Source organism: Coregonus clupeaformis, chromosome 12, assembly GCF_020615455.1.
Source record: "Coregonus clupeaformis isolate EN_2021a chromosome 12, ASM2061545v1, whole genome shotgun sequence".
NCBI classification, from domain to species: Eukaryota; Metazoa; Chordata; class Actinopteri; order Salmoniformes; family Salmonidae; genus Coregonus; species Coregonus clupeaformis.
In genome coordinates this window covers 25,171,424-25,194,751 of record NC_059203.1, presented here as the reverse complement: position 1 = coordinate 25,194,751, position 23,328 = coordinate 25,171,424, and the positions used below count along the sequence as shown (strand labels likewise).

The window sequence follows — 23,328 nt, the reverse complement described above, 5'->3', positions numbered from 1 at the left end:
GAGTAAACTATATACAAGCTCCCAGTAATTTATTGTGTAAACCAGTTTTTTACCTACCATAATTCCTTACCACTATGAATATAATATAATACCAGCCTGACTTTAAATAGGGACCGAGTGTAGTAGCCTATAAATGTGTCACTTCCTTTGCTGTGGTTCGCAGATTAACCTGTTTTTCCTTAGCACAGGATTAGTCTTTCTATTTGACAAATATCTAAACCACAGTATCAGCAACACAGCAGTGGTCTATCTAAACCACAGTATCAGCAACACAGCAGTGGTCTATCTAAACCACAGTATCAGCAACACAGCAGTGGTCTATCTAAACCACAGTATCAGCAACACAGCAGTGGTCTATCTAAACCACAGTATCAGCAACACAGCAGTGGTCTATCTAAACCACAGTATCAGCAACACAGCAGTGGTCTATCTAAACCACAGTATCAGCAACACAGCAGTGGTCGATATGCTTGCCCCCTTACCCCCTTTTGCCAGTGACACTCTTCCACTCCACCCCCTCTCTCATAACTATAACCTTTTACCCAGAGAGAATCCATAGGACCAAGGCAGGGGACAGAGCAGAGCATTTGATTGGAACAGAGCATTGGAACAAAGCAGGGGATGTGGTGAGGTGTTGGACAGGGTTGTCTTGATTGGCTCTGGCCTAAGGCAGTAGGAGGAGACTTTCACAATGGATGGGACTTCTGGGAACACATGTTTATAAAAGTTGTCTGGCTGTGCAGGGAGGGGAAGCACAGAGAGGAAAAGAACACAACAAGAGTAAGTTTTGCTTCATTTGCTATCAGACATTTAGACGTTTGTAGATATGTGCAGATTATGCCACTCTGGGGATCAGACCAGTGCTTGATTTGTACCTTGTGGGCCCTGCTTATGTCTGTAATTGTAGAAGTTTATGTGTATTTGTCTTTGTACAACAAGCTGTAAAGTGACCAAACTGCAGAGGTGGAAAATATGATTGTTATGTGACAGTTTTGTTGAGAAGAAATGTAGTGTCCAAAAAATATATAAAAAATGTATTTGATGAAAAATTATTTTTGGCCTTACTGCTATAAGCCCATACAAATGCATTGAATAACAGATTCACTACATGGAACAACAGATAGTCCCCCCCAAAAAATCAAAAGGAAGTTTGTTCTGAAGTGTCTGCCTTATATCTGAGCGATATAAGAAAGACCAGGAAACATTATTATTTTAATTTTTTACATGTATTTAACCCCTTATTTTTGGCACTAAACATTCTCCTTGTGTACTTCCATTCATCTTTTCAACTGGTACCAGGGAACATTCAGACGAGTCTTGTGAGGCCTGTGGGCGTCCTAGAGGAAAACAACCGACATGTACGTGTTTGTGAGAGTCTCACCTTTACACAGAGGGGTGGCAGGCTCTACTGTCTCTCAGGTTGGGCCAGATCTCTTGGCTGGACTTTCTCAATGATAATTGCACATGTAGACATGTTAGCTCAGTGAACAAACACAACCCTTTAACCCAATTCATCAATGTTTTCAAGGACATTGACCTCAACATGTTGCTATACTTATGGACAGACTGGCATGAGGCATCTAAGAACAACATCCCAGAAACAATGAGCACCAATGTCAGGGGAGCACAGTGACAGGAGCACAGGTCACGTGACGTCAAATCAGGCTTATCAGGCAGTAATCACTGACTTCTTATCATACCAGTCTCCGTCAGCCGTACAGTTCTGACCTCAATGTTTCCACGCTTTCATGATCACATGCACCATACCCAGTAGCACACTTCATACCCTCTCACCCATCTGGGAGCCCTGACATAGCCTGGGCAGTGGAAAGACTCATCACCCAGGACACCATTGGACACCCCGCCCTTCAGAGATGACCGGTACCCAGCTCCTAAACTACCCTACCACAGACTCTCCCTTCAGCTCTCCCAGCTCCCACTCTATTCAGCTCCATTCAGCTGCCATGACATCCCCAGTCCCCCCTCTTTCCCGGGCCGCCTCGGTCCCATCGCCGCAGCTCCCTCCGGCCCTGTGGCCCCCGCTGGACTTTGCCTTGGGTGCGCTGTCGTGCTGCGGGGCCTGTGTGTTCACTAACCCCCTGGAGGTGGTGAAGACGCGACTGCAGCTGCAGGGAGAGCTGCGGGCGCGGGGGACCTACCAGCGGCACTACCGCGGGGTGGTCCAGGCCCTATGGGTGGTGGGTAGGACAGACGGGCTCCGCGGGCTGCAGAAGGGGCTCTCGGCTGGGCTGATGTACCAGGGTTTGATGAACGGTGTGAGGCTGGGCTTCTACTCCTACTGTGATGCTGTGGGGGTCACTGCAGCCCCTGGAGGGAGTCTGATGTCAGGAGCCATGGCCGGGGCTCTGGGGGCCTTCATCGCCTCTCCTGCCTATCTGGTGAGTAGCATGTTTGTTTTGTTGTTTCTCTCGTAGTCAATAGCTTTTTGTACGTTTTTGTACGATTTTGTACGTTTGCCCACTGACAAAGACGTGATCAGTCTATAATTTTAATGGTAGGTTTATTTGAACAGTGAGAGACAGAATAACAACAAACAAATCCAGAAAAACGCATGTCAAAAATGTTATAAATTGATTTGCATTTTAATGAGGGAAATAAGTATTTGACCCCTCTTCAAAACATGACTTAGTACTTGGTGGCAAAACCCTTGTTGGCAATCACAGAGGTCAGACGTTTCTTGTAGTTGGCCACCAGGTTTGCACACATCTCAGGAGGGATTTTGTCCTACTCCTCTTTGCAGATCTTCTCCAAGTCATTAAGGTTTCGAGCCTGACATTTGGCAACTCAAACCTTCAGCTCCCTCCACAGATTTTCTATGGGATTAAGGTCTGGAGACTGGCTAGGCCACTCCAGGACCTTAATGTGCTTCTTCTTGAGCCACTCCTTTGTTGGCTTGGCCGTGTGTTTTGGGTCATTGTCATGCTGGAATATCCTTCCACAACCCATTTTCATAGCCCTGGCTGAGGGAAGGAGGTTCTCACCCAAGATTTGACGGTACATGGCGCCGTCCATCGTCCCTTTGATGCAGTGAAGTTGTCCTGTCCCCTTAGCAGAAAAACACCCCCAAAGCGTAATGTTTCCACCTCCATGTTTGATGGTGGGGATGGTGTTCTTGGGGTCATAGGCAGCATTCCTCCTCCTCCAAACACGGCGAGTTGAGTTGATGCCAAAGAGCTCGATTTTGGTCTCATCTGACCACAACACTTTCACCCAGTTCTCCTCTGAATCATTCAGATGTTCATTGGCAAACTTCAGACGGGCCTGTATATGTGCTTTCTTGAGCAGGGGTACCTTGCGGGTGCTGCAGGATTTCAGTCCTTCACGGTGTAGTGTGCTACCAATTGTTTTCTTGGTGACTATGGTCCCAGCTGCCTTGAGATCATTGAAAAGATCCTCCCGTGTAGTTCTGGGCTGATTCCTCAGCGTTCTCATGATCATTGCAACTCCACAAGGTGAGATCTTGCATGGAGCCCCAGGCCGAGGGAGTTTGACAGTTATTTTGTGTTTCTTCCATTTGCGAATAATCGCACCAACTGTTGTCACCTTCTCACCAAGCTGCTTGGCGATGGTCTTGTAGCCCATTCCAGCCTTGTGTAGGTCTACAATCTTGTCCCTGACATCCTTGGAGAGCTCTTTGGTCTTGGCCATGGTGGAGAGTTTGGAATCTGATTGATTGATTGCTTCTGTGGACAGGTGTCTTTAATACAGGTAACAAACTGAGATTAGGAGCACTCCCTTTAAGAGTGTGCTCCTAATCTCAGCTCGTTACCTGTATAAAAGACACCTGGGAGCCAGAAATCTTTCTGATTGAGAGGGGGTCAAATACTTATTTCCCTTATTAAAATGCAAATCAATTTATAACATTTCTGACATGCGTTTTTCTGGATTTTTTTGTTATTCTGTCTCTCACTGTTCAAATAAACCTACCATTAAAATCATAGACTGATCATTTCTTTGTCAGTGGACAAACGTATAAAATCAGCAGGGGATCAAATACTTTTTTCCCTCACTGTATGTAAGGTACTTGGGGTTATAATGTACATACATAACATATATAGCATCTACAGTATTTACAGTGTGACGTCCCGCCCGCTCTGTCTGCTGGGATCTCCTGTTTGGTAGTCTGCTTGTTGCTGGAGGCCAGTGGGCAGAGCTGGGAGGATTGTCAACTGATATGGCGCACCTGGGCAGGTTTGGCCTGCAGGCTATAAAGGTGGCCACGTCAGCCAACTGGCATGCTGGCCACCTTCAGGCCTCTCTTCCCTGACTGGCATGCTGGCCACCTTCAGGCCTCTCTTCCCTGACTGGCATGCTGGCTTCCACCACCTTTTGTTTTTTTGGTCTGTTTTCACCATACAGCACTCTCTCCACTCATCCACATGCTGCATACACTACTGATTCTACAGACATCCACAGTTTATGTTACATTTTTGTATTTAGTTTAATACATTTATTCCTTTTTACATTTAAGTCATACGTGGTCTCCCTTTGTTGTTATGAACTATGAGCCAGATCGTAACAACAGTGTTTACCCTACAGCAGGGTTCTCCAACTGGTGGCCCACAGGTCATTTTATTTGGCCCCCAAGTTTTCTGAGCAAAAACTTTAACTTATTTTTATTTTTCATAAAGTACTGTAAAAACACCAGCAAATCAGCTCCAAGTGATTTTAATTTTGGAAATCTCTTCCAAAGTTTTCCCACACAATAGAGAGATATACTGTACGTTATCGTATACAAACGTAAGCAAGGTTTGAATTGCTTATGTTTTAGTCAAATGTTATATCTGTTTGGGCTTCTTGCGGTCAATTTGCAGTCTACAAATAATTTGTAATTATGTTACGGCCCCCTGACCATCCGTTCAAGAACAAATCGTCCCGTGGCTGAATCTAGTTGATGATCCCTGCCCTACAGTATGTGCCCCAATTTCACAACAAAGGCTTTTTGGAGTATGGAGTATAATCATAAGTGTCATAAATATTGCACCAGCCATGTTCCCTGTTACGAGAACCTGGGGCATTTGTGCAAGTACTATAAATACAAATCTATCAAGTCAGCCGGTTCAGCGTGTTACGTATCATGTTATGTTCAGGGATGTGATTGTTACTGTGCGAAGGGCAGTGGCTTCTACAGTGGCTGTGTATTTCCCCATGCGTTCAGGCAGTTGCCCCTCACTTGTATAATTTCCCTAGAGGTGTGTGTAACCCAAGCTGGCCCTCATATAGAAGCAGGAAAACTATCAAACAAACTGGGTCAAGCCTGTAAGTAGGACTAGAAGTATTCTTAGTAGTGTTGCATTTCAGAGGGGGAGAAAGATCCAAACTATTCAAGTAAAACCAGTTGTACTTGTTTCAACTGTGAAATGTACACGTTATTTTGTCTCCTGCGATTCCAAAATGCTAAATGATCAATCAATCACTAATAATGCTGGTAGTGCTGTTGTAGCTACCATTTGCAATGCATGTGTTCATCCATGTCATAAAGCACTGGAATCATCTTGGCTATATAATTTGTAAGTCGCTCTGGACAAGAGCGTCTGCTAAATGACGTAAATGTAATGTAAATGTAAATATACTCCTGCAACTGTTGCTGTTGTCTAGGCTGCATCTGTTGCTCAATACATCAATGTAGCCATGTAATCTCTCCAGCATCCTGAAAACACTATACATATAGATATGTTTCTGAGTATCTGGGTCACTAAATATACCTGGCATGTACCCACTTCCAAGCACTACCCAAAATAATTCCCAGCACTCCCTCCTGTACTTTTTGGCAATATATGAAGGTAAGCGAGACAGAACGATAGAAAGAGATTTCTGATTACACCTGGTATGTGACAAAGTGCAGGGAGGGTTCGGCCTCCGGAGTATGTGTGTGTGAGTGTGTGTGCATGTATACTGTGGGAGCCAAACTCAGGTTTCAAGACTCAGTCAGTGTGCAGTGTCATCTCAATAACCTGAGTAATGCTTCTGTAATTATAGGGTGATGTACTGCAGAGGCTCTCTTTGCAATGCTGTGTATGTCAAATGGGTATACACTACATTGAAGCATCTTAGTCTTATTTTGCCTCCACAGGTGAAGACACATCTGCAGGCCCAGACAGTTGAGGCCATCGCAGTGGGTCACCAGCACAACCATCAGGTGAGGGGTGTGTGCATCTGTGTGTGTGCATGTGTATGTGTGTGTGGATGCAGGACATCTGTTCCCTGTGTTCAAGATCTGCCAATACATTTTTAATGATTTCTCTGATATTTCAACAATCCTGTCGTTCAGGCTCAACATCCAGCTTTCATGTTGCTGTTCAGGTTTTGATGCTGTTTCACTGTCATTTTTTCCAATCCCACTCTATCATTTCGGCTCACACAGAATAGCTGACCATATCGAGTGTGGTCAGGAGTGTTGTGTTAGTGTAAACGTGCTTATAAAAGAGTGAATACACGGCCCCAAATGTGTTTTAGAGCTCCTTGCCAACCCCAGAGACACATTTCACAACCACCAGCCAATCAGCGACAGACAAACAGAGGTGCGGAGGGGTGTCAACAAGAGAATGACACACAACCTTTGTGACTGATACTCTACTCACAATGATAAAGACAAGCACTGAGATGTAATCTTGGTACTCCTCTCACACACTTACAATGAATCAGCGTTTCCCAAACTCGGTCCTCGGGACCCCAAGAGGTGCAAGTTTTGGTTTTTGCCCTAGCACTACACAGCTGATTCAAATGACCAAAGCTTGATGACAGTTGATTATTTGAATCAGCTCTGTAGTGCTAGGGCAAAAACCAAAACGTGCACCCCTTGGGGTCCCGAGGACCGAGTTTGGGAAACCCTGCAGTAAAGCTCAAGGCAATGTATAGATCTAAGGTATGCAGGTTTTCTACAGTGAAGTCAACTGGCACAATATCCCTTTGTGTGTGCCATAGGCTGAAGCAATCCAATACCCTGACACACTGCCATTTGTGGGCAAAATGTCCACAAGTGATGTAAGTGCAGAGTTCATAATTTAATAGTAGAAAAATGTCCATCCTTCAGAGAGGGATTTCCATAAGAAAACACTTTCACATTCAACAGCAAGAAGCACTAGGCTATGTATGGTAGCCTACACTTGTGGCTCAACACTTCCAACTTTTCTCCCTCATAAAATGTATCCATCTTCTTCTGAATTTTCTTTACAAGCCAGTTGCCTCTACCTGCAGTTTGCTAGCGCATACCTCGTAGTAAAAAGAAGTAAAGCCCTTTAACTGATGGATGACCCCTTTTCCCTCTGTCTTTCTTTACCTCCCTAAGGGGTTGTCGAGTGCCTTTGCCAATATCTACCGGCGGGAGGGCGTGGTGGGTCTGTGGAGGGGTGTGAACGGTGCTGTGCCTCGAGTCATGGTGGGATCAGCCGCCCAATTGGCCACCTTCAGCTCCGCCAAGGAATGGGTGGCACGCCTGCAGGTAACCATAGAAACTATGTGGCGGGAGGGCGTGGTGGGTCTGTGGAGGGGTGTGAACGGTGCTGTGCCTCGAGTCATGGTGGGATCAGCCGCCCAATTGGCCACCTTCAGCTCCGCCAAGGAATGGGTGGCACGCCTGCAGGTAACCATAGAAACTATGTATCGCACTCACAGACTGTGTTGCTTATTGCGTTACAAGCCAGGTGTCACACGTGCAGATGACAATTATAGTACAGTACCAGCAGATAAGGATGGTGTATATAGAAAAAGGCTGTCTGTTATTGTCATGCGAAATACTGCTGGTCTCACAGTAACTGACCGTCAATTAACATAAACACGTTTAGCATCTCTGTCACGATCGTCATGGAGAGACCAAGGCGCAGCGTTGCGGGTGAACATATTATATTTATTAAATGATCACACGATCAAAACAACAAACGAAAAACGTGACGTCTATGGTTAAACACACACCAACACGAACAAGAAACCACAAACACAACGTGAAAGACAGACAGTTAAATATGGCTCCCAATCAGAGACACCCAGCTGACACTCGTTGCCTCTGATTGGGAGTCACTCAGACCAACATAGAAAATCAAACATAGAATTACACACCCTGGCTCAACATAACATTGTCCCCAGAGCCAGGGCGTGACAGTACCCCCCCCTAAAGGCGCGGACTCCGACCGCGCCAACTAAATCCCACAGGGGAGGGACCGGGTGGGCACTCCGCCTAGGCGGCGGATCCGGCTCCGGACATGACCCAGGCACGGGTTGTGCTGGACTGACGACGCGCACCCCCTGGCTTGGTGCGTGGAGGAGGAACGGGCCTTACCAGGCTGACGACGCACACCGTAGGCTTGGTGCGTGGAGCAGGGACAGGCCGGACTGGGCTGACGAAGCACACCACTGACTTGGTGCGGGAGCAGGAACGGGCCGAGCCGGGCTGACGGGCGCACCACTGCCTTGGCGTGGGGAGCAGGAATGGACCGGACCGGGCTGACGAGCGCACCCCCTGACTTGGTGCGGGGAGCAGGAATGGGCCGGACCGGGCTGACGACGCGCACCACTGACTTGGTGCGGGGAGCAGGAATGGGCCGGACCGGGCAGACGACGCGCACCACTGACTTGGTGCGGGGAGCAGGAATGGGCCAGACCGGGCTGACGACGCGCACCACTGACTTGGGGCGGGGAGCAGGAACGAGCCGCGCCGGGCTGACGAAACGCACCACTGACTTGGTGGGAGTGGCAGGAACAGGCCGGACCGTACTGGGAACACACACCACTGGCCCTACTTGAGGATCAGGAACAGGCTGGACCGGACTGGCAACACACGCCAGTACCTCTCGCCGTGCCTCTACAACCTCCTTCCCCCTGGTGACCAGTGACTCCCGTAACCTGGCGGCCTCCTCTGCCAACCCGCTGGACCGCTCTATCGCGGCCTCCTGCTGCCCCGACGTCGTGAGCCCCCCCCTAAAAATGTTCTGGGGGTCTCTCCTCCCCGTGGGCCAGGCCTCCATCGTTCTCGCCCAACTCTCGCTCCTCTGTCTCCAACTCTCGCCATTCAGCTCCTCAATGGGCTTGACCCAGTCGAAGCTCCTCCTCAACTGGTCCCAAGTCCACCCTCTCTGCTCCTCATTAGGTTTGACCCAGTCGAGGCTGCCACAGAGATCTGCCAGTGATGGCTCCTGGACACGCTGCTTGGTCTGGTTTAGGTGGTTTCTTCTGTCACGATCGTCATGGAGAGACCAAGGCGCAGCGTTGCGGGTGAACATATTATATTTATTAAATGATCACACGATCAAAACAACAAACGAAAAACGTGACGTCTATGGTTAAACCAACACGAACAAGAAACCACAAACACAACGTGAAAGACAGACAGTTAAATATGGCTCCCAATCAGAGACACCCAGCTGACACTCGTTGCCTCTGATTGGGAGTCACTCAGACCAACATAGAAAATCAAACATAGAATTACACACCCTGGCTCAACATAACATTGTCCCCAGAGCCAGGGCGTGACAATCTCCTGGCCTCCACGCACACAAGCTGCAAACAAGCAGCTGATGCGCGCCTTTGGAACATCTACATTGAAAAAAGTAGGCCTATAATAAATCAATTTAATATACACCATCACAATAAATCCATTATTTATTTTAGGCAGGTCTAAAGAAACATTATGATATGAAGAAAATGTATTTCCGAAAAACAGAATATAAGTTGGCCTACTGTATGTTATCTGGCTATGCTCCATGCCATAGGCTGTAGGCTTGTTCATTTTGCAGACAATGTAGGTTTATAAGCCCCGTGCCATTATTTGATATGATATGATTTTATAGTAAGAAGAATGTAATTGAACTTAGCTGAATAAAATAGAAAGGATATTTTTTCCCATTCCGAAGCGAGTGGGTATGAAGTGGCTATGTTAAGCGTAAAAGTGATCATTTGAAACAGGTCCTATACGCTAGATTTAGAGTTATTTGGCAACTTTAGTTTTGAATGATACAAACCTTATAATGTCTTAGATATAAAAACATATATAGGCTGCATGATGCGACTATAGGCTATTGATGATTTGAGAAAGCCGCAAAAAAAGATTGCACCCTGTTCCTTGCCTCACGCTGCACAGCTGTTCTCTCATCAAGCGATCATATTTTCAATTTAATTTTGTCTTTACTAATATGTAAAATTAGTTTCGATTTAGAATGGCCCATTATTAAATGGCCAGGAACATGGGCAGTGGAAAAAAGACGTCATCTGTATGCACTGGGATAGCGAATGGAGGCCGCGCGCTTTTCCGCCGGGCCGTTTTTCAGTGATGCCTGGTAGGCTACTTCGGTTTTATAGTGGAGGTGTGCTTAATATGAGCAGCTGAGAAATAAATATAAGAACACTTATTTCACTCCACTCATCAACCACTGTTTGAGGAGCATGCTCTCGCTGCGTGACAGGTGATATTCAGCCCAAACTCTGTATGCCATGGAATCACCAACCCTGTTCCTGCAGCTACCAAGTGCTTAATTTGGGAAACCAAGTGAAATCTATTCCGGAACATTGATAGTAGGCGAACATGTTTTCACACCGAAACATATTTCACTAAACTGGAATAATGGAGAAAGACTAGCGGATGGAAACGCATGGTGGTGAAATATTCTCTATAGCTAAAGGTAATGTGCCACCCAATTAATTATGAAAATATAAAAAATGCCCTAATTACTAGGCTATTCAAAATCAAATAGAAATGGATTATAATTATAGGCTACCTGTAAGCCGCCCTGCACAATCAATGAACCAACAGCTCGCATCCGTTACAAGACCATGGTGCTTGCCTATGGAGCAGTGAGGGGAACGGCACCTCTGTACCTTCGGGCTCTGATCAGTCCCTACACCCAAACGAGGGCATTGCGTTCATCCACCTCTGGCCTGCTGGCTCCCCTTCCTCTGCGGAAGCATAGTTCCCGCTCAGCCCAGTCAAAACTGTTCGCTGCTCTGGCACCCCAATGGTGGAACAAGCTCCCCCTCGACGCCAGGACAGCGGAGTCACTCACCACCTTCCGGAGACATTTGAAACCCCACCTCTTTAAGGAATACCTGGGATAGGATAAAGTAATCCTTCTACCCCCAAAAAAAAATTTGTAAAGTGGTTATCCCACTGGCTATAGGGTGAATGCACCAATTTGTGAGTCGCTCTGGATAAGAGCGTCTGCTAAATGACGTAAATGTGCCCTTGAGCAAGGCACTTAACCCTAATTGCTCCTGTAAGTCGCTCTGGATAAGAGCGTCTGCTAAATGACTAAAATGTAAAATGTAAATGTAATCGCCTAGGGCTATATGTTCTCTCTCAGACACATGGATATACATTTTTGAGTGTAGCATAAGGTAACCAGTCCATCCAGTATGGATAATAATACAGTCCACACTCAAAGGTGATTACTCGAATTTGTTTAATTTTGGAGTACAGTGCATTCGGAAAGTATTCAGACCCCTTCACTTTTGCCACATTTTGTCACTCACAGCCTTATTCTAAAATTGATTAAATAAATAAAAATCCTCATCAATCTGCACATAATACCCCATAGTGACAAAGCAAAAAAGGTTTTTAGAAATGTTTGCAAATGTATACAAAATTAAAAACAGAAATACCTTATTTACATAAGTATTCATACCCTTTGCTATGAGACTCGAAATTTAGCTCAGGTGCATCCTGTTTCCATTGATCATCCTTGAGATGTATGTACAGTGTGATTGGAGTCCACGTGTGGTAAATTAAATTGATTGGACTTGATTTGGAAAGGCACACACCTGCCTATATAAGGTCCCACAATTGACAGTGCATGTCAGAGCAAAAACCAACCCATGAGGTCGAAGGAATTGTCCATAGAGCTCAGAGACAGGATTGTGTCGAGGCACAGATCTGGGGAAGGGTACCAAAACATTTCTGCAGCATTGAAGGTCCCCAAGAACACAGTGGCCTCCATCATTCTTAAATGGAAGAAGTTTGGAACCACCAAGACTCTCCCTAGAGCTGGCTGCCCGGCCAAACTGAGCAATCGGGGGAGAAGGGCCTTGGTCAGGGAGGTGATCAAGAACCCAATGGTCACTCTGACAGAGCTCCAGTGTTCCTCTGTGGAGATGAGAGAACCTTCCAGAAGGACAACCATCTCTGCAGCACTCCACTAATCAGGCCTTTATGGTAGAGTGGCCAGACGGAAGCCACTCCTCAGTAAAAGGCACATGACAGCCCGCTCGGAGTTTGCCAAAAGGCACCTAAAGGACTCTCAGACCATGAGAAACAAGATTCTCTGGTCTGATGAAACCAAGAATGAATTATTTGGCCTGAATGCCAAGCGTCACGTCTGGAGGAAACCTGGCACCATCCCTACGGTAAAGCATGGTGGTGGTAGCATCATGCTGTGGGGATGTTTTTCAGCGGCAGGGACTGAGAGACTAGTCAGAATCGAGAGAAAGATGAACGGCGCAAAGTACAGAGATCCTTGATGAAAACCTGCTCCGGAGCGCTCAGGACCTCAGACTGGGGCGAAGGTTCACCTTCCAACAGGAAGGCACAGCCAAGACAACGCAGGAGTGGCTTCAGGACAAATCTCTGAATGTCCTTGAGTGGCCCAGCCAGAGCCCGGACTTGAACCCGATCGAACATCTCTGGAGAGACCTGAAAATTGCTGTGCAGCGACGCTCCCCATCCAACCTGACAGAGCTTGATAGGATCTGCAGAGAAGAATGGGAGAAACTCCCCAAGGTGTGCCAAGCTTGTAGTGTCATACCCAAGAAGACTCAAGGCTGTAATCGCTGCCAAAGGTGCTTCAACAAAGTACTGAGTAAAGGGTCTGAATACTTATGTAAATGTCATATTTATGTTTTTTGCTTTGTCATTATGGGGTATTGTGCGTAGATTGATGAGGGGGAAAAACTATTTAATCAATTTTTGAATGAGGCTGTAACATAACCAAATGTGGAAAAAGTCAAGGGGTCTGAATACTTCTGAATGCACTGTATAGGCTAGACAAATTATGTACCAAAGACATCTTAAATCAGTTGTTTTTTATGCGTAATATGCTGTAGTATATGTATTGTAAAAGGCTCATATGGGTGTTTTGAATGAATCATCACCTTAGAAAGCTCTGTCCATTTCGTTGTGTTAGGCTTTGAAACAACATCCACTACGACCATGTTATACACTGAGTTTCAATCTGCTGTTTAACATTTTTCATCACAGTGAGGTGAGTTTTAAAAGCAGGATACTGTTTTGATGATAAGTGTTTGATATGATTTTCGATTGCATGTGCATTGATGTCAGAGTGTTTAGAGGGACAATAGATCCCTGAATACCAGGCCATTAGTGACCTGATGGTCATTAGCAAGTTGGGTACTACCAAAGCATTTCCAGAGTGCTTAAAAGGAGATTACCGTGACTCAGTCATGACTCATGACTGCTGGTGTGGCGGTAATACAGGGACCAGCTCTAATATAGAACGATTGATCGTTTCTGACTTGATTGTTTTTTTACAAGGTACATATGATACAAGAAGCCAAAAAGATATGAATAATCTGGCACCTCTACAGTTAGTTGATTTCTCTCTCTGTGTCCTTGTAGTGGTACAGTCCAAACAGCTGGCTGGTTGCCTTGACAGCTGCCTGTATCAGTGGAGTTGTGGTGGCGATCACCATGACGCCGTTTGATGTTATCAGCACCCGCCTCTACAACCAGCCAGTGGATGAGCGTCATAGGGTGAGCCTTTTTTCATTATCTCGTTTTCCTTCCTCTTAGCTGTTCAACTCCAATATATATAAATATCTATACTGTAACTATCTTTAGCTGTTGAACTCACAGTTTTATTCTCTGCCTCTCTTGCCTGTCTGTTAGGGTCGTCTGTACCTGGGCTTCTCAGACTGTCTGGTGAAGGTGTGCCGGACCGAGGGTCTGCTGGGGCTGTATAAAGGCATGGGCCCTGTATTCTTCCGCCTGTGCCCTCACACTGTTCTCAGCATGCTCTTCTGGGACCTGATGAGACAACGGGCCTTTCAGGACGTCCAGAACCAGAGCTGTAGAGAAGAGGATATTCAGCCAATCCTGGATGACAATGGAAGTTGAATTAAAAAAGACTTCTTCATTACGTTTCGACCTGTTGCCTTCGTCAGAGCCGGAGCTGAGACATAAGGCCTCATACTGTACATGGACAGAGTTGAGGTGTAATAATTGACAGGTCCATTGGTGGAGAGAAGGAGAGACGATGAGGAGTAGACGCTCTTGATTCCACAGAATATACTTGTGCTCACTCAGTGGTTGACAGGAAGGATACATAATAGCTTGACATATATCACTTGACTTGACTTAAACAACTTGATCCATCTCCGGTTTATTTTATAGACACTTCAAGTTGCTGGACGGTGATGTTGAAGGAGGATATGGAAGATGAGGCTCACTCCATGCCTAAGCCTTAAAGGGGCAATCTGAAGTTTCTATATACATTTTTGGACTTATGAATGATATGTACCCATTGATTCTTAAAGAATATAACTTAGAATTGCCTCATGAGCTTAGTTCAACTGTCCTACCCCATCAGAACCCAAAATATAAGCTTGTTTTACTCCAGTGTTTGTAAACAAATTGTAAATGCAAACAAAAACATGGTTAAAACTATAATTTTGATATCATGGATGGTCAGTCCTTGCATCCATAGCTCTGTCTATGAATTTCACCCCATCCCTCAACTTTTGCCAAAACAGGGGTGGGGAGTCTCTTTAAAAATTGTTTTATTCAACTGCTGATTGCCACTATAAGGTCAAAAGTAAAACTGTGCACAAGAAGGCCCATTATTGATGAAGCAAGACTAAGGTTGGTCGGATCAACAATTCTGTGTAATATGTGCCTTTTAGTCTGGGTTAGTGACCTAGATAATTTTGAGGCAACAGTTTTACTGATATGTTTGTTGTTTCCATGTAATGTGTGAAAATAACAATGCCTTGACTTGTGCATGTCTGAAGATTAGAAAAATGTAAGATAACTTGAACTAACTGAAGTATATGTATAATTGTTATTTTGAATTGCTATTAATAAAGACATTTCTACTTTAAAATTGGAATACACCTCCTTTTTAACATTCACAGATCCCATTGATGGCACAGATGAGTACCCCAGCCTAGTTTCTGAGAATGAATTTCTTCAAGACAATAGCCTAATCAAGCAGATTCTCTTGATGCAATTTCAAGCAATCATCTATATTTAGATACAGTGCTTTTGATAATTGTTGAATAGTTAAGCCTATCTCTGACAGTTATTCATTTGCAACCCCTTTTGATCATGAAACGTGTAGGCCTTCTCAGACAGACGGGGGGCACACGTCAGACCACAATCAGACGACCTTTGAAACTTCAACATGGAGAGGACACACAAGTGATCAATACGGTGTAAATGAAGGCAACATGAAAACCATCTGAAGAGTGTCGTGTTGCGGAGGAAAGGATACAAATGCATCCCATTTGGTCACTGCGTTTCTAATCAATGACAATATCACTGTACATTTTGGATCGAAGTTTCTAGCATTGGTTAATTAACAAATACTTGTCGGATCGTGCGAGTCAGAAAAAACGAACAAATGTCAATGTCTCCCTCAACCTGGCTAGCGTGGATACCCGTGTGGCTGCCATTTGACTCCAACCCTTTTGATTGTGTATTACAAGGTGGGTCGCTATGCGGTTGTGCATTTATACGTTCGCCGTCTATGTTATTGCACCGGTTATATATTACTTGATATCAAAGTCCTTGAATTATGGTGGTGATGATGAAACGATCATGTTCAGGAACTTTATTGGTGATGATGAAGATGATAGTAACGCGCGCGCGTGTGTGTGCTTTTGGTCCTCAGGTCTGGTTGGTGCATGTGGAATCTCAGTGTTCTATAATCTCATGAGAGTTCACCTACTCCTTCAGTCAATCAGGTGAGATACTATTGCTTTTTAATATATATTGTCTCAAAACAATAAATAACCCCTACTGTATTAGAGTAAAAATAACCTGTGTTCATGAATGCTTATATCAAATGCAATGTTGTAATCTATAGTGTTTATGTGTACAACGTTATTTGTGTACACTTAACTTAATCTCTCCCCTGTAGCAGTGGTTCTGAATGTAATGGGGACAGTAAAGAGAAGGAAAGGTCGAAGTCTTCACCTGCAGCAGGGAACAGGCCAGTGGGGGGACATTGGTTGAGTGGTGTGCTGCAGTTTTGGTTCTTGACTGGCCTCCTGTCTCTGGTCGGCCCCCGGGTCTCCTCCCTAGTGGTCCTGGAGTTCTCCCTCAGGGCCGTTGCTGCCTGGATCACTGCAGGACCGGTGAGACACAAACACAAACACACGAACACGCACACGTACACACACACACGCACACATCAACACAGTGTGTTTTATATAGTTTTTTGGTTCCTTTTGTAAATATGATACACTTGTGTTATTTTAGTGTTTTGTTTTGGGGGATATTCAGTCATTCATTCTTCTATAAATGTATTCCTTAATCCATTCGTTAATGTGTCTGTCTGTCTGTCTGTTTCTTTGTTTCTTTGCCTGGCTCTGTACCCAGGATGTCCTCCCAGGCAGCACCAAGCTCATGCTGGTCCAGTGCCAGTTCTCTCTGGGCTGTGCTCTGAGCTGCAGTCTCCACTTCCTCCAGGAGGGGGCTCCCCACCGCTCCCTCAGCCTCCTGCTTGCGGCTGGCCTCAGCTGGCTGCTGGCAGGTCACTGCCACCTTCTCTGGGGCCACGTCTCCAGGCTCTACCACCTACACAGCTCCCAGCGTTACTGTGGGGTCTGCATCACCCTCCTGACCTCCGGTCACTCCCTGCTCCCCTCGCTGCAGAGAGCCGTGGTCCTGGCCTTTGCCGTGGCCGGCATGGCCGGCCTCGCCACCGTGCACCACCACTTCCTGTCCGAGGCGGAGTCTCTGAGGTTCTGGACACCACTGACCATCTGCTACACCCTGTTGGTGGTCTACGTCCAAGGTGATGCTTCACTTAGATTAACTTGATTTCCATAGAAATTCTTAGCAGCCCAAAGAATGAGTTGAACCAATCAATTGAGAGAAGTAGCACCACAACAAGTAGCATCGCCTCTTAAAGATCAGGGTCGTGTTCAGTATTGAGGAAACATTTCAAAACAGAGTGAAATGGGGCAAGTACTACTTCAATTTGTCCAATAAGAACACAGATTTTCATTTTCAGTCACAAAACGTTACAGTGTGCCCTACTGAACAGAATCACCTTTATTCGCCAAGTACATTTACACATACTCCGAATTGTACTTGGTGATATGGTGCTGCTAGTGATAGACAACAATTAGAGACAGAATACAGACAGCGGAGTTTACACAAAGTTTCCATACATTATATACAAACAGGTAGAGTGAACATAGAGCTATAAGAGGATGAGCAGATATACAAATATACAGTTGATATACAGTGGATGTACAAATGTACATTATCAGTAAAATGGATCTAGCACTCTAGTAGTGTCACGTTTGTTCATTATCTTCTCTATTGCCCTCCACAGAGGAGCAGAATCGGCGCCCTGGTAGTGAGGCCCTGCTGCACACGGTGGTTCTGCGTCTGGGAGCCCTGCTGGTGCTCATGCTGATGGTGGGCCGCTGGACCGACGTGCTCCATATCCTCATCACCTTCCTGGGGGAAGCTGTCTGCCTGTTGCCTTCTCAGGACCTCCTCCAAGCCCTGCCCCAGGTCAGTGTGGCTCTACAGCCTGGACACATCTCACTCTCGCTCCGTCTTTCTCTGTTTCTCTCTCTCCCTGTTTCTCTCTCTCTGTGTTTCTCTGTCTCTCTCTCTGTCTGTCTCTCTTTCTCTTTCACCTTCTCTTTCTTTCTCTGCAGGGACAGCGAAAACATTTCACAGGGGGTGCGGGAAAACAATGGTTTAAGCCTAGATATGTTTCTATTAAGCCTAGATAATATTTGGGTAGGCTATTTGTTAGTCAACTTGTCTATAATTACAGTGGGGAAAAAAAGTATTTAGTCAGCCACCAATTGTGCAAGTTCTCCCACTTAAAAAGATGAGAGAGGCCTGTAATTTTCATCATAGGTACACGTCAACTATGACAGACAAATTGAGGAAAAAAAATCCAGAAAATCACATTGTAGGATTTTTTATGAATTTATTTGCAAATGATGGTGGAAAATAAGTATTTGGTCACCTACAAATAAGCAAGATTTCTGGCTCTCACAGACCTGTAACTTCTTCTTTAAGAGGCTCCTCTGTCCTCCACTCATTACCTGTATTAATGGCACCTGTTTGAACTTGTTATCAGTATAAAAGACACCTGTCCACAACCTCAAACAGTCACACTCCAAACTCCACTATGGCCAAGACCAAAGAGCTGTCAAAGGACACCAGAAACAAAATTGTAGACCTGCACCAGGCTGGGAAGACTGAATCTGCAATAGGTAAGCAGCTTGGTTTGAAGAAATCAACTGTGGGAGCAATTATTAGGAAATGGAAGACATACAAGACCACTGATAATCTCCCTCGATCTGGGGCTCCACACAAGTTCTCACCCCATGGGGTCAAAATGATCACAAGAACGGTGAGCAAAAATCCCAGAACCACACGGGGGGACCTAGTGAATGACCAGCAGAGAGCTGGGACCAAAGTAACAAAGCCTACCATCAGTAACACACTACGCGCCAGGGACTCAAATCCCTGCAGTGCCAGACGTGTCCCCCTGCTTAAGCCAGTACATGTCCAGGCCCGTCTGAAGTTTGCTAGAGTGCATTTGGATGATCCAGAAGAGGATTGGGAGAATGTCATATGGTCAGATGAAACCAAAATATAACTTTTTGGTAAAAACTCAACTTGTCGTGTTTGGAGGACAAAGAATGCTGAGTTGCACCATACCTACTGTGAAGCATGGGGGTGGAAACGTCATGCTTTGGGGCTGTTTTTCTGCAAAGGACCAGGACGACTGATCCGTGTAAAGGAAATAATGAATGGGGCCATGTATCGTGAGATTTTGAGTGAAAACCTCCTTCCATCAGCAAGGGCATTGAAGATGAAACGTGGCTGGGTCTTTCAGCATGACAATGTTCCCAAACACACCGCCCGCAACGAAGGAGTGGCTTCGTAAGAAGCATTTCAAGGTCCTGGAGTGGCCTAGCCAGTCTCCAGATCTCAACCCCATAGAAAATCTTTGGAGGGAGTTGAAAGTCCGTGTTGCCCAGCGACAGCCCCAAAACATCACTGCTCTAGAGGAGATCTGCATGGAGGAATGGGCCAAAATACCAGCAACAGTGTGTGAAAACCTTGTGAAGACTTACAGAAAACGTTTGACCTGTGTCATTGCCAACAAAGGGTATATAACAAAGTATTGAGAAACTTTTGTTATTGACCAAATACTTATTTTCCACCATAATTTGCAAATAAATTCATTAAAAATCCTACTATGTGATTTTCTGGAATTTTATTTCTCATTTTGTCTGTCATAGTTGACGTGTACCTATGATGAAAATTACAGGCCTCTCTCATCTTTTTAAGTGGGAGAACTTGCACAATTGGTGGCTGACTAAATACTTTTTTCCCCCACTGTACATACATGCAGCTTCTCGTCTGTCATAACTTTGCCCTAGAAGACTTAATATAGCTTTGCTTACAAGAATAATGTTAGAATGAATGCATCAATAATCTAGTTGAAATCGGTTACGTTTTCTCTTTCATTTCTGCTTCGAGGAGCTTTAGGGAACGGGGTGAAAACACAATACCTCTAAAACGTGAAAGATTCTTCCGCTTTTATGGCACAGACTTTTGTGATCATACGGTAATCATTGATTCCAAATCGTTTTCTGTTTCTTCATGACAGTATTCTCTGTTGTTCTATTGCTCTTTAGGAGGAAGCAGAAAAAGACATTCCCAGCAGATCTGCCCGGCACTCCAGCAGCACACAGCAGCACATGTCAACAAGGAGAAGTCTGTGCTCCATGTCATCAGACTGCGACACACAGAGAGACTATCAGGCTGCAGAATACCACAACACAGACCAGTCCCTGTTTCACTCTACCTCAGATAGAGACAAATAACTCAGACTTCAAATATTGCCATCTACTGGCCTATCTCACTCAGTGATACTGTTGAAATCCAATAATGTCCCCATTTACGCAGCCATATTAAGCTTTGATGCTGTTTTGTCACATAGACGTACACCATTTCTGTCATAAATTATATCAATATTAAAATATGAACTGTTGTTTATAACCTTGTTATGACACTATGTTGTTTGGACCAGTGAAGGGAGACCTAAACCTGCTTACACAAGGACACTGATCTGTTGTTTCTTTACTCTGTCTTCTCTTGAATTATTAACCAGTCTATTACCACAGTGACAAGGGTGTGGTTGCTAGAGCCATAAATATACAGTTTGTTCTCTGGCTAAGTGGCTTATATAACACTCCAGCTTTGCGGTGTAGATTTGCGCTGTAGCTAGGAATTGTAGTCTATTTAGCTTTACCAGATGTCCTGACTATTCAAAATATAACAATTGTGATGATCATTTCTATTATTTAAGAGGGGTGAGTACACAGTGAAAGATAGAAGGTGGTAAGTAAGTGGTTGAGTGGAAAGTAACTTGGGGGATGATGAGAAGGAGAGGGTTGAAGATAGAGATGAACTGAGGTTCAAAGATAAGAGGGAGAGGTGTGTGGTAACTGTTGTCTCTACTGGTTGTACCTTGTCCCTTCAAAAAGCAGTCATCAGCACACCCAGTTTCGCAATCATTTTTACTAGTACATTTACATTTTAGTCATTTAGCAGATGCTCTTGTCCTGGTCGACTTACAGTCAAACAGGAAGTAAAGACAGGAAGCATGCTTTATCAACTAACCGAAAGAGAGAAATTAGACCATATTTGGTTTATGATGCCAGCGCTATGTCTAGGTTTTTAAATAGTTTAAATAGGGCGGCAGGTAGCTTAGTGGTTAAGAGCGTTGTACCAGTAACCGAAAGGTCGCTGGTTCTAATCCCCAAGCAGACTAGGTGAAAAATCTGTCGATGTGCCCTTGAGCAAGGCACTTAACCCTAATTGCTCCTGTAAGTCGCTCTGGATAAGAGCGTCTGCTAAATGACCAATTTATTTATTTTTTAATTTAAAACCAGATTAGAGTTGAGAACAGGGTTTTAGATATGGCCAGGGCCACACGAATGGTTTCTAAAATGCAAATCATGCCTACATGCCTTTTCTGTCCTTTTACAAACACACACTTTTTGTGCAATGTTCATCATCATCCTGTTTGTTGGAGCTGTTGTGTTCCCCTTGGAATTACCCTATTTGTACTGAATAAACCGATAGGCCATTTATTTCATAGGGATGTAACATTTTGTGCTGTTTTTGTCACATCTGCTCCTGCAACGCCCTCCACTGCTCATCCTGTGTCTCCTTGACCTGCCGCCACTCCCCCAGTACTCTCTCCCTCTCCCTCTCTCTCTCTGTGTGTGTGTGATTGTGTGGGCGGAGACAGGTGTGCTGGAGTCAGAGCAGATCCCCACCAGCTGCAACCTGTTCCATAATCAAGACCTCTACAAATACTCAGTCCTGCCACTTCCACACTGCCAGATCGTAATCTCTGCTCAGTCAGTCTACGGTTCTATCCGTTTGTTACTATTCAGATCCTGTTGTGCCTGTTTTCCTTGCCTGACGCTGTTTTCCTCTCCGCTACAGTTCTGCCCGCTCTGACTCTGGTCCCTGTCTCCAGTCCCACGTCTCATCATCCTGCTACTCTGTCCTGGATTCCCCTCGGGACCTGCTCACCCTGTCTCAACCCCCCTCGCTCCAGCCTCAGCCTCCGCACCTGGTTTCCAGCAGTTTCCCCTGACCTGCACTCCATCTCCCCCCTGTGTTTCAATAAATACCTTGGTTACTTCATCCCAGTCTCCTCGTCTGAGTCTGCTCTTGGGTTCCCCTGTTCCCCTCCGTGTAACAGTTGTCCTACAATGGCCATCTATTCGCTTACAGAAGTATTAGAGTTGTGTTGTCAGTTTCCCCCCTTTCTGCATCTGGGTGCTTGATGAAGGGGAGCTGTGGGGGAGGGGCTTAGATTTTAGGGGCTGATGTCATAACTGGGCATGCTCCCTCCTGCAGCTGTGACATCACCGCAGAGCAGCATTCCATTTGTCAGACACTGGAACAACACAGACCCCCCTGACCCAGCTCCCCTTCTGGCAGCTCCGCTCTCTCTCTTTAGCCCCCTCTCTCCATTTAACCCCTCTCTAACTCCGTTCACACATCTCTGGTATCTCCCTTCTCTCTCTGTTTCTCCCTTTCATTTTCAAGCCAACCTCTATCTTTTCATCTCTCAACCTTCTGTTTTTTTCTTTTCTTTTTCTGCCAGCCGTCTTCTCTAGCAGAAGCTTCTCTGGCTGGAATGAGGGTACAGGCTGCACAAGCTTACGCTCCACTCTAAGACATCGCACAATCGTTCTCTTTCTTGCTTTCTCTCAATCTCTTTTTCTCTTCCTCAATCCCCACCATTTCACCAGTCATTCTGCTATGATTCATTGCACTGTACTGTGTGTTTGCTCCTTACTGCTCCTATTAGTCCAAATACTGATTGAGAAGGGGTTTTGAATCTAAGTTTAGTAGGAAGTAGACTTGTACTTTTTTTTTGTCCTGAGTATCCAGTGTTGGAAACAAGTTATACATTCTTGTTGATTTACAGCAATGCATTAGCAACCAATAGTTAGTCAAGGCTAAATAGGAGAGCAAGAGTGAGTGATAGAACTGACCCACTGGGCACAGATGTCAGTTCAACATCTAGTTTTAAATGTAGTTGAGAATTCACTAATGTGAATTCATCATGAAATCAACAAAACCTGTTTGCAGAGTGGGGGATGGGAAGAGAAAAATGAGGGGGAAGAAAAAAGAGGGCAGACTGGATGAGGGAGGTAGGGGAAATAAAACTGACAGAACAATAAGGGAAAGGAGAGAGAGGGAGGGATAGAGAAAGAGCAGGGGAGAAGATAGCTACAGAGACAGGGGAGCTGGGAAGGCAGGTACAGTCACATCCTGCTGGATTTCAGAAGATAAGGTGTGAGGAAAGACGGGGGGGCAGTGAGTGTGTCTACTCTGTGTGATACTGTACGTGCTGTGTACATTACTAATGTGTGTGTGAGTGTGTATGACTATGCATAGTCTGTGCTCCAGGGTGTTTGTCTGAATGTGTCATGCTTTTTACTGTACTTTGTTAGTGATTAACTGTTCACCTTTTACAGTTGGGGAAGTGGTGTTGTCATTCAGTGGGAGAGGAAGGAGGAGGGAATGAGGGGGAGAGAGAGGGAGGGAGGTACAGGAGGAAAAGGAGTGGC

The 23,328-nt window shown here is 45.3% G+C and overlaps 2 protein-coding genes across 4 annotated transcripts; both read left to right on the top strand.

Moving 5' to 3' along the window:
- Positions 1-1,163: 1,163 nt before the first annotated feature.
- On the top strand, positions 1,164-15,059 carry LOC121578102 (solute carrier family 25 member 34). Of its 2 annotated transcripts, XM_041892214.2 has the most exons (5): positions 1,190-2,399; positions 6,095-6,160; positions 7,310-7,462; positions 13,577-13,711; positions 13,847-15,059. In XM_041892214.2, the coding sequence occupies exons 1-5, from the start codon at positions 1,875-1,877 to the stop codon at positions 14,072-14,074; spliced, it is 1,107 nt and encodes a 368-aa protein (XP_041748148.1). In that variant the 5' UTR covers positions 1,190-1,874; the 3' UTR covers positions 14,075-15,059. The 2 variants fall into 2 exon arrangements, with proteins under 2 accessions (XP_041748149.1, XP_041748148.1); XM_041892215.2 differs by lacking the exons at positions 13,577-13,711; positions 13,847-15,059 and adding an exon at positions 7,604-7,859 and having other exon boundaries at positions 1,164-2,399.
- A 294-nt stretch (positions 15,060-15,353) lies between these two features.
- LOC121578099 (transmembrane protein 82) lies at positions 15,354-20,224 on the top strand. Of its 2 annotated transcripts, none has more exons than XM_041892208.2 (6): positions 15,354-15,663; positions 15,849-15,921; positions 16,101-16,314; positions 16,559-16,976; positions 17,523-17,707; positions 19,864-20,224. In XM_041892208.2, exons 1-6 carry the CDS (start codon positions 15,579-15,581, stop codon positions 20,050-20,052), a joined length of 1,164 nt encoding a protein of 387 aa, XP_041748142.1. In that variant the 5' UTR covers positions 15,354-15,578; the 3' UTR covers positions 20,053-20,224. The 2 variants fall into 2 exon arrangements, with proteins under 2 accessions (XP_041748142.1, XP_041748141.1); XM_041892207.2 differs by having other exon boundaries at positions 16,098-16,314.
- The last annotated feature ends 3,104 nt before the right edge of the window (positions 20,225-23,328 follow it).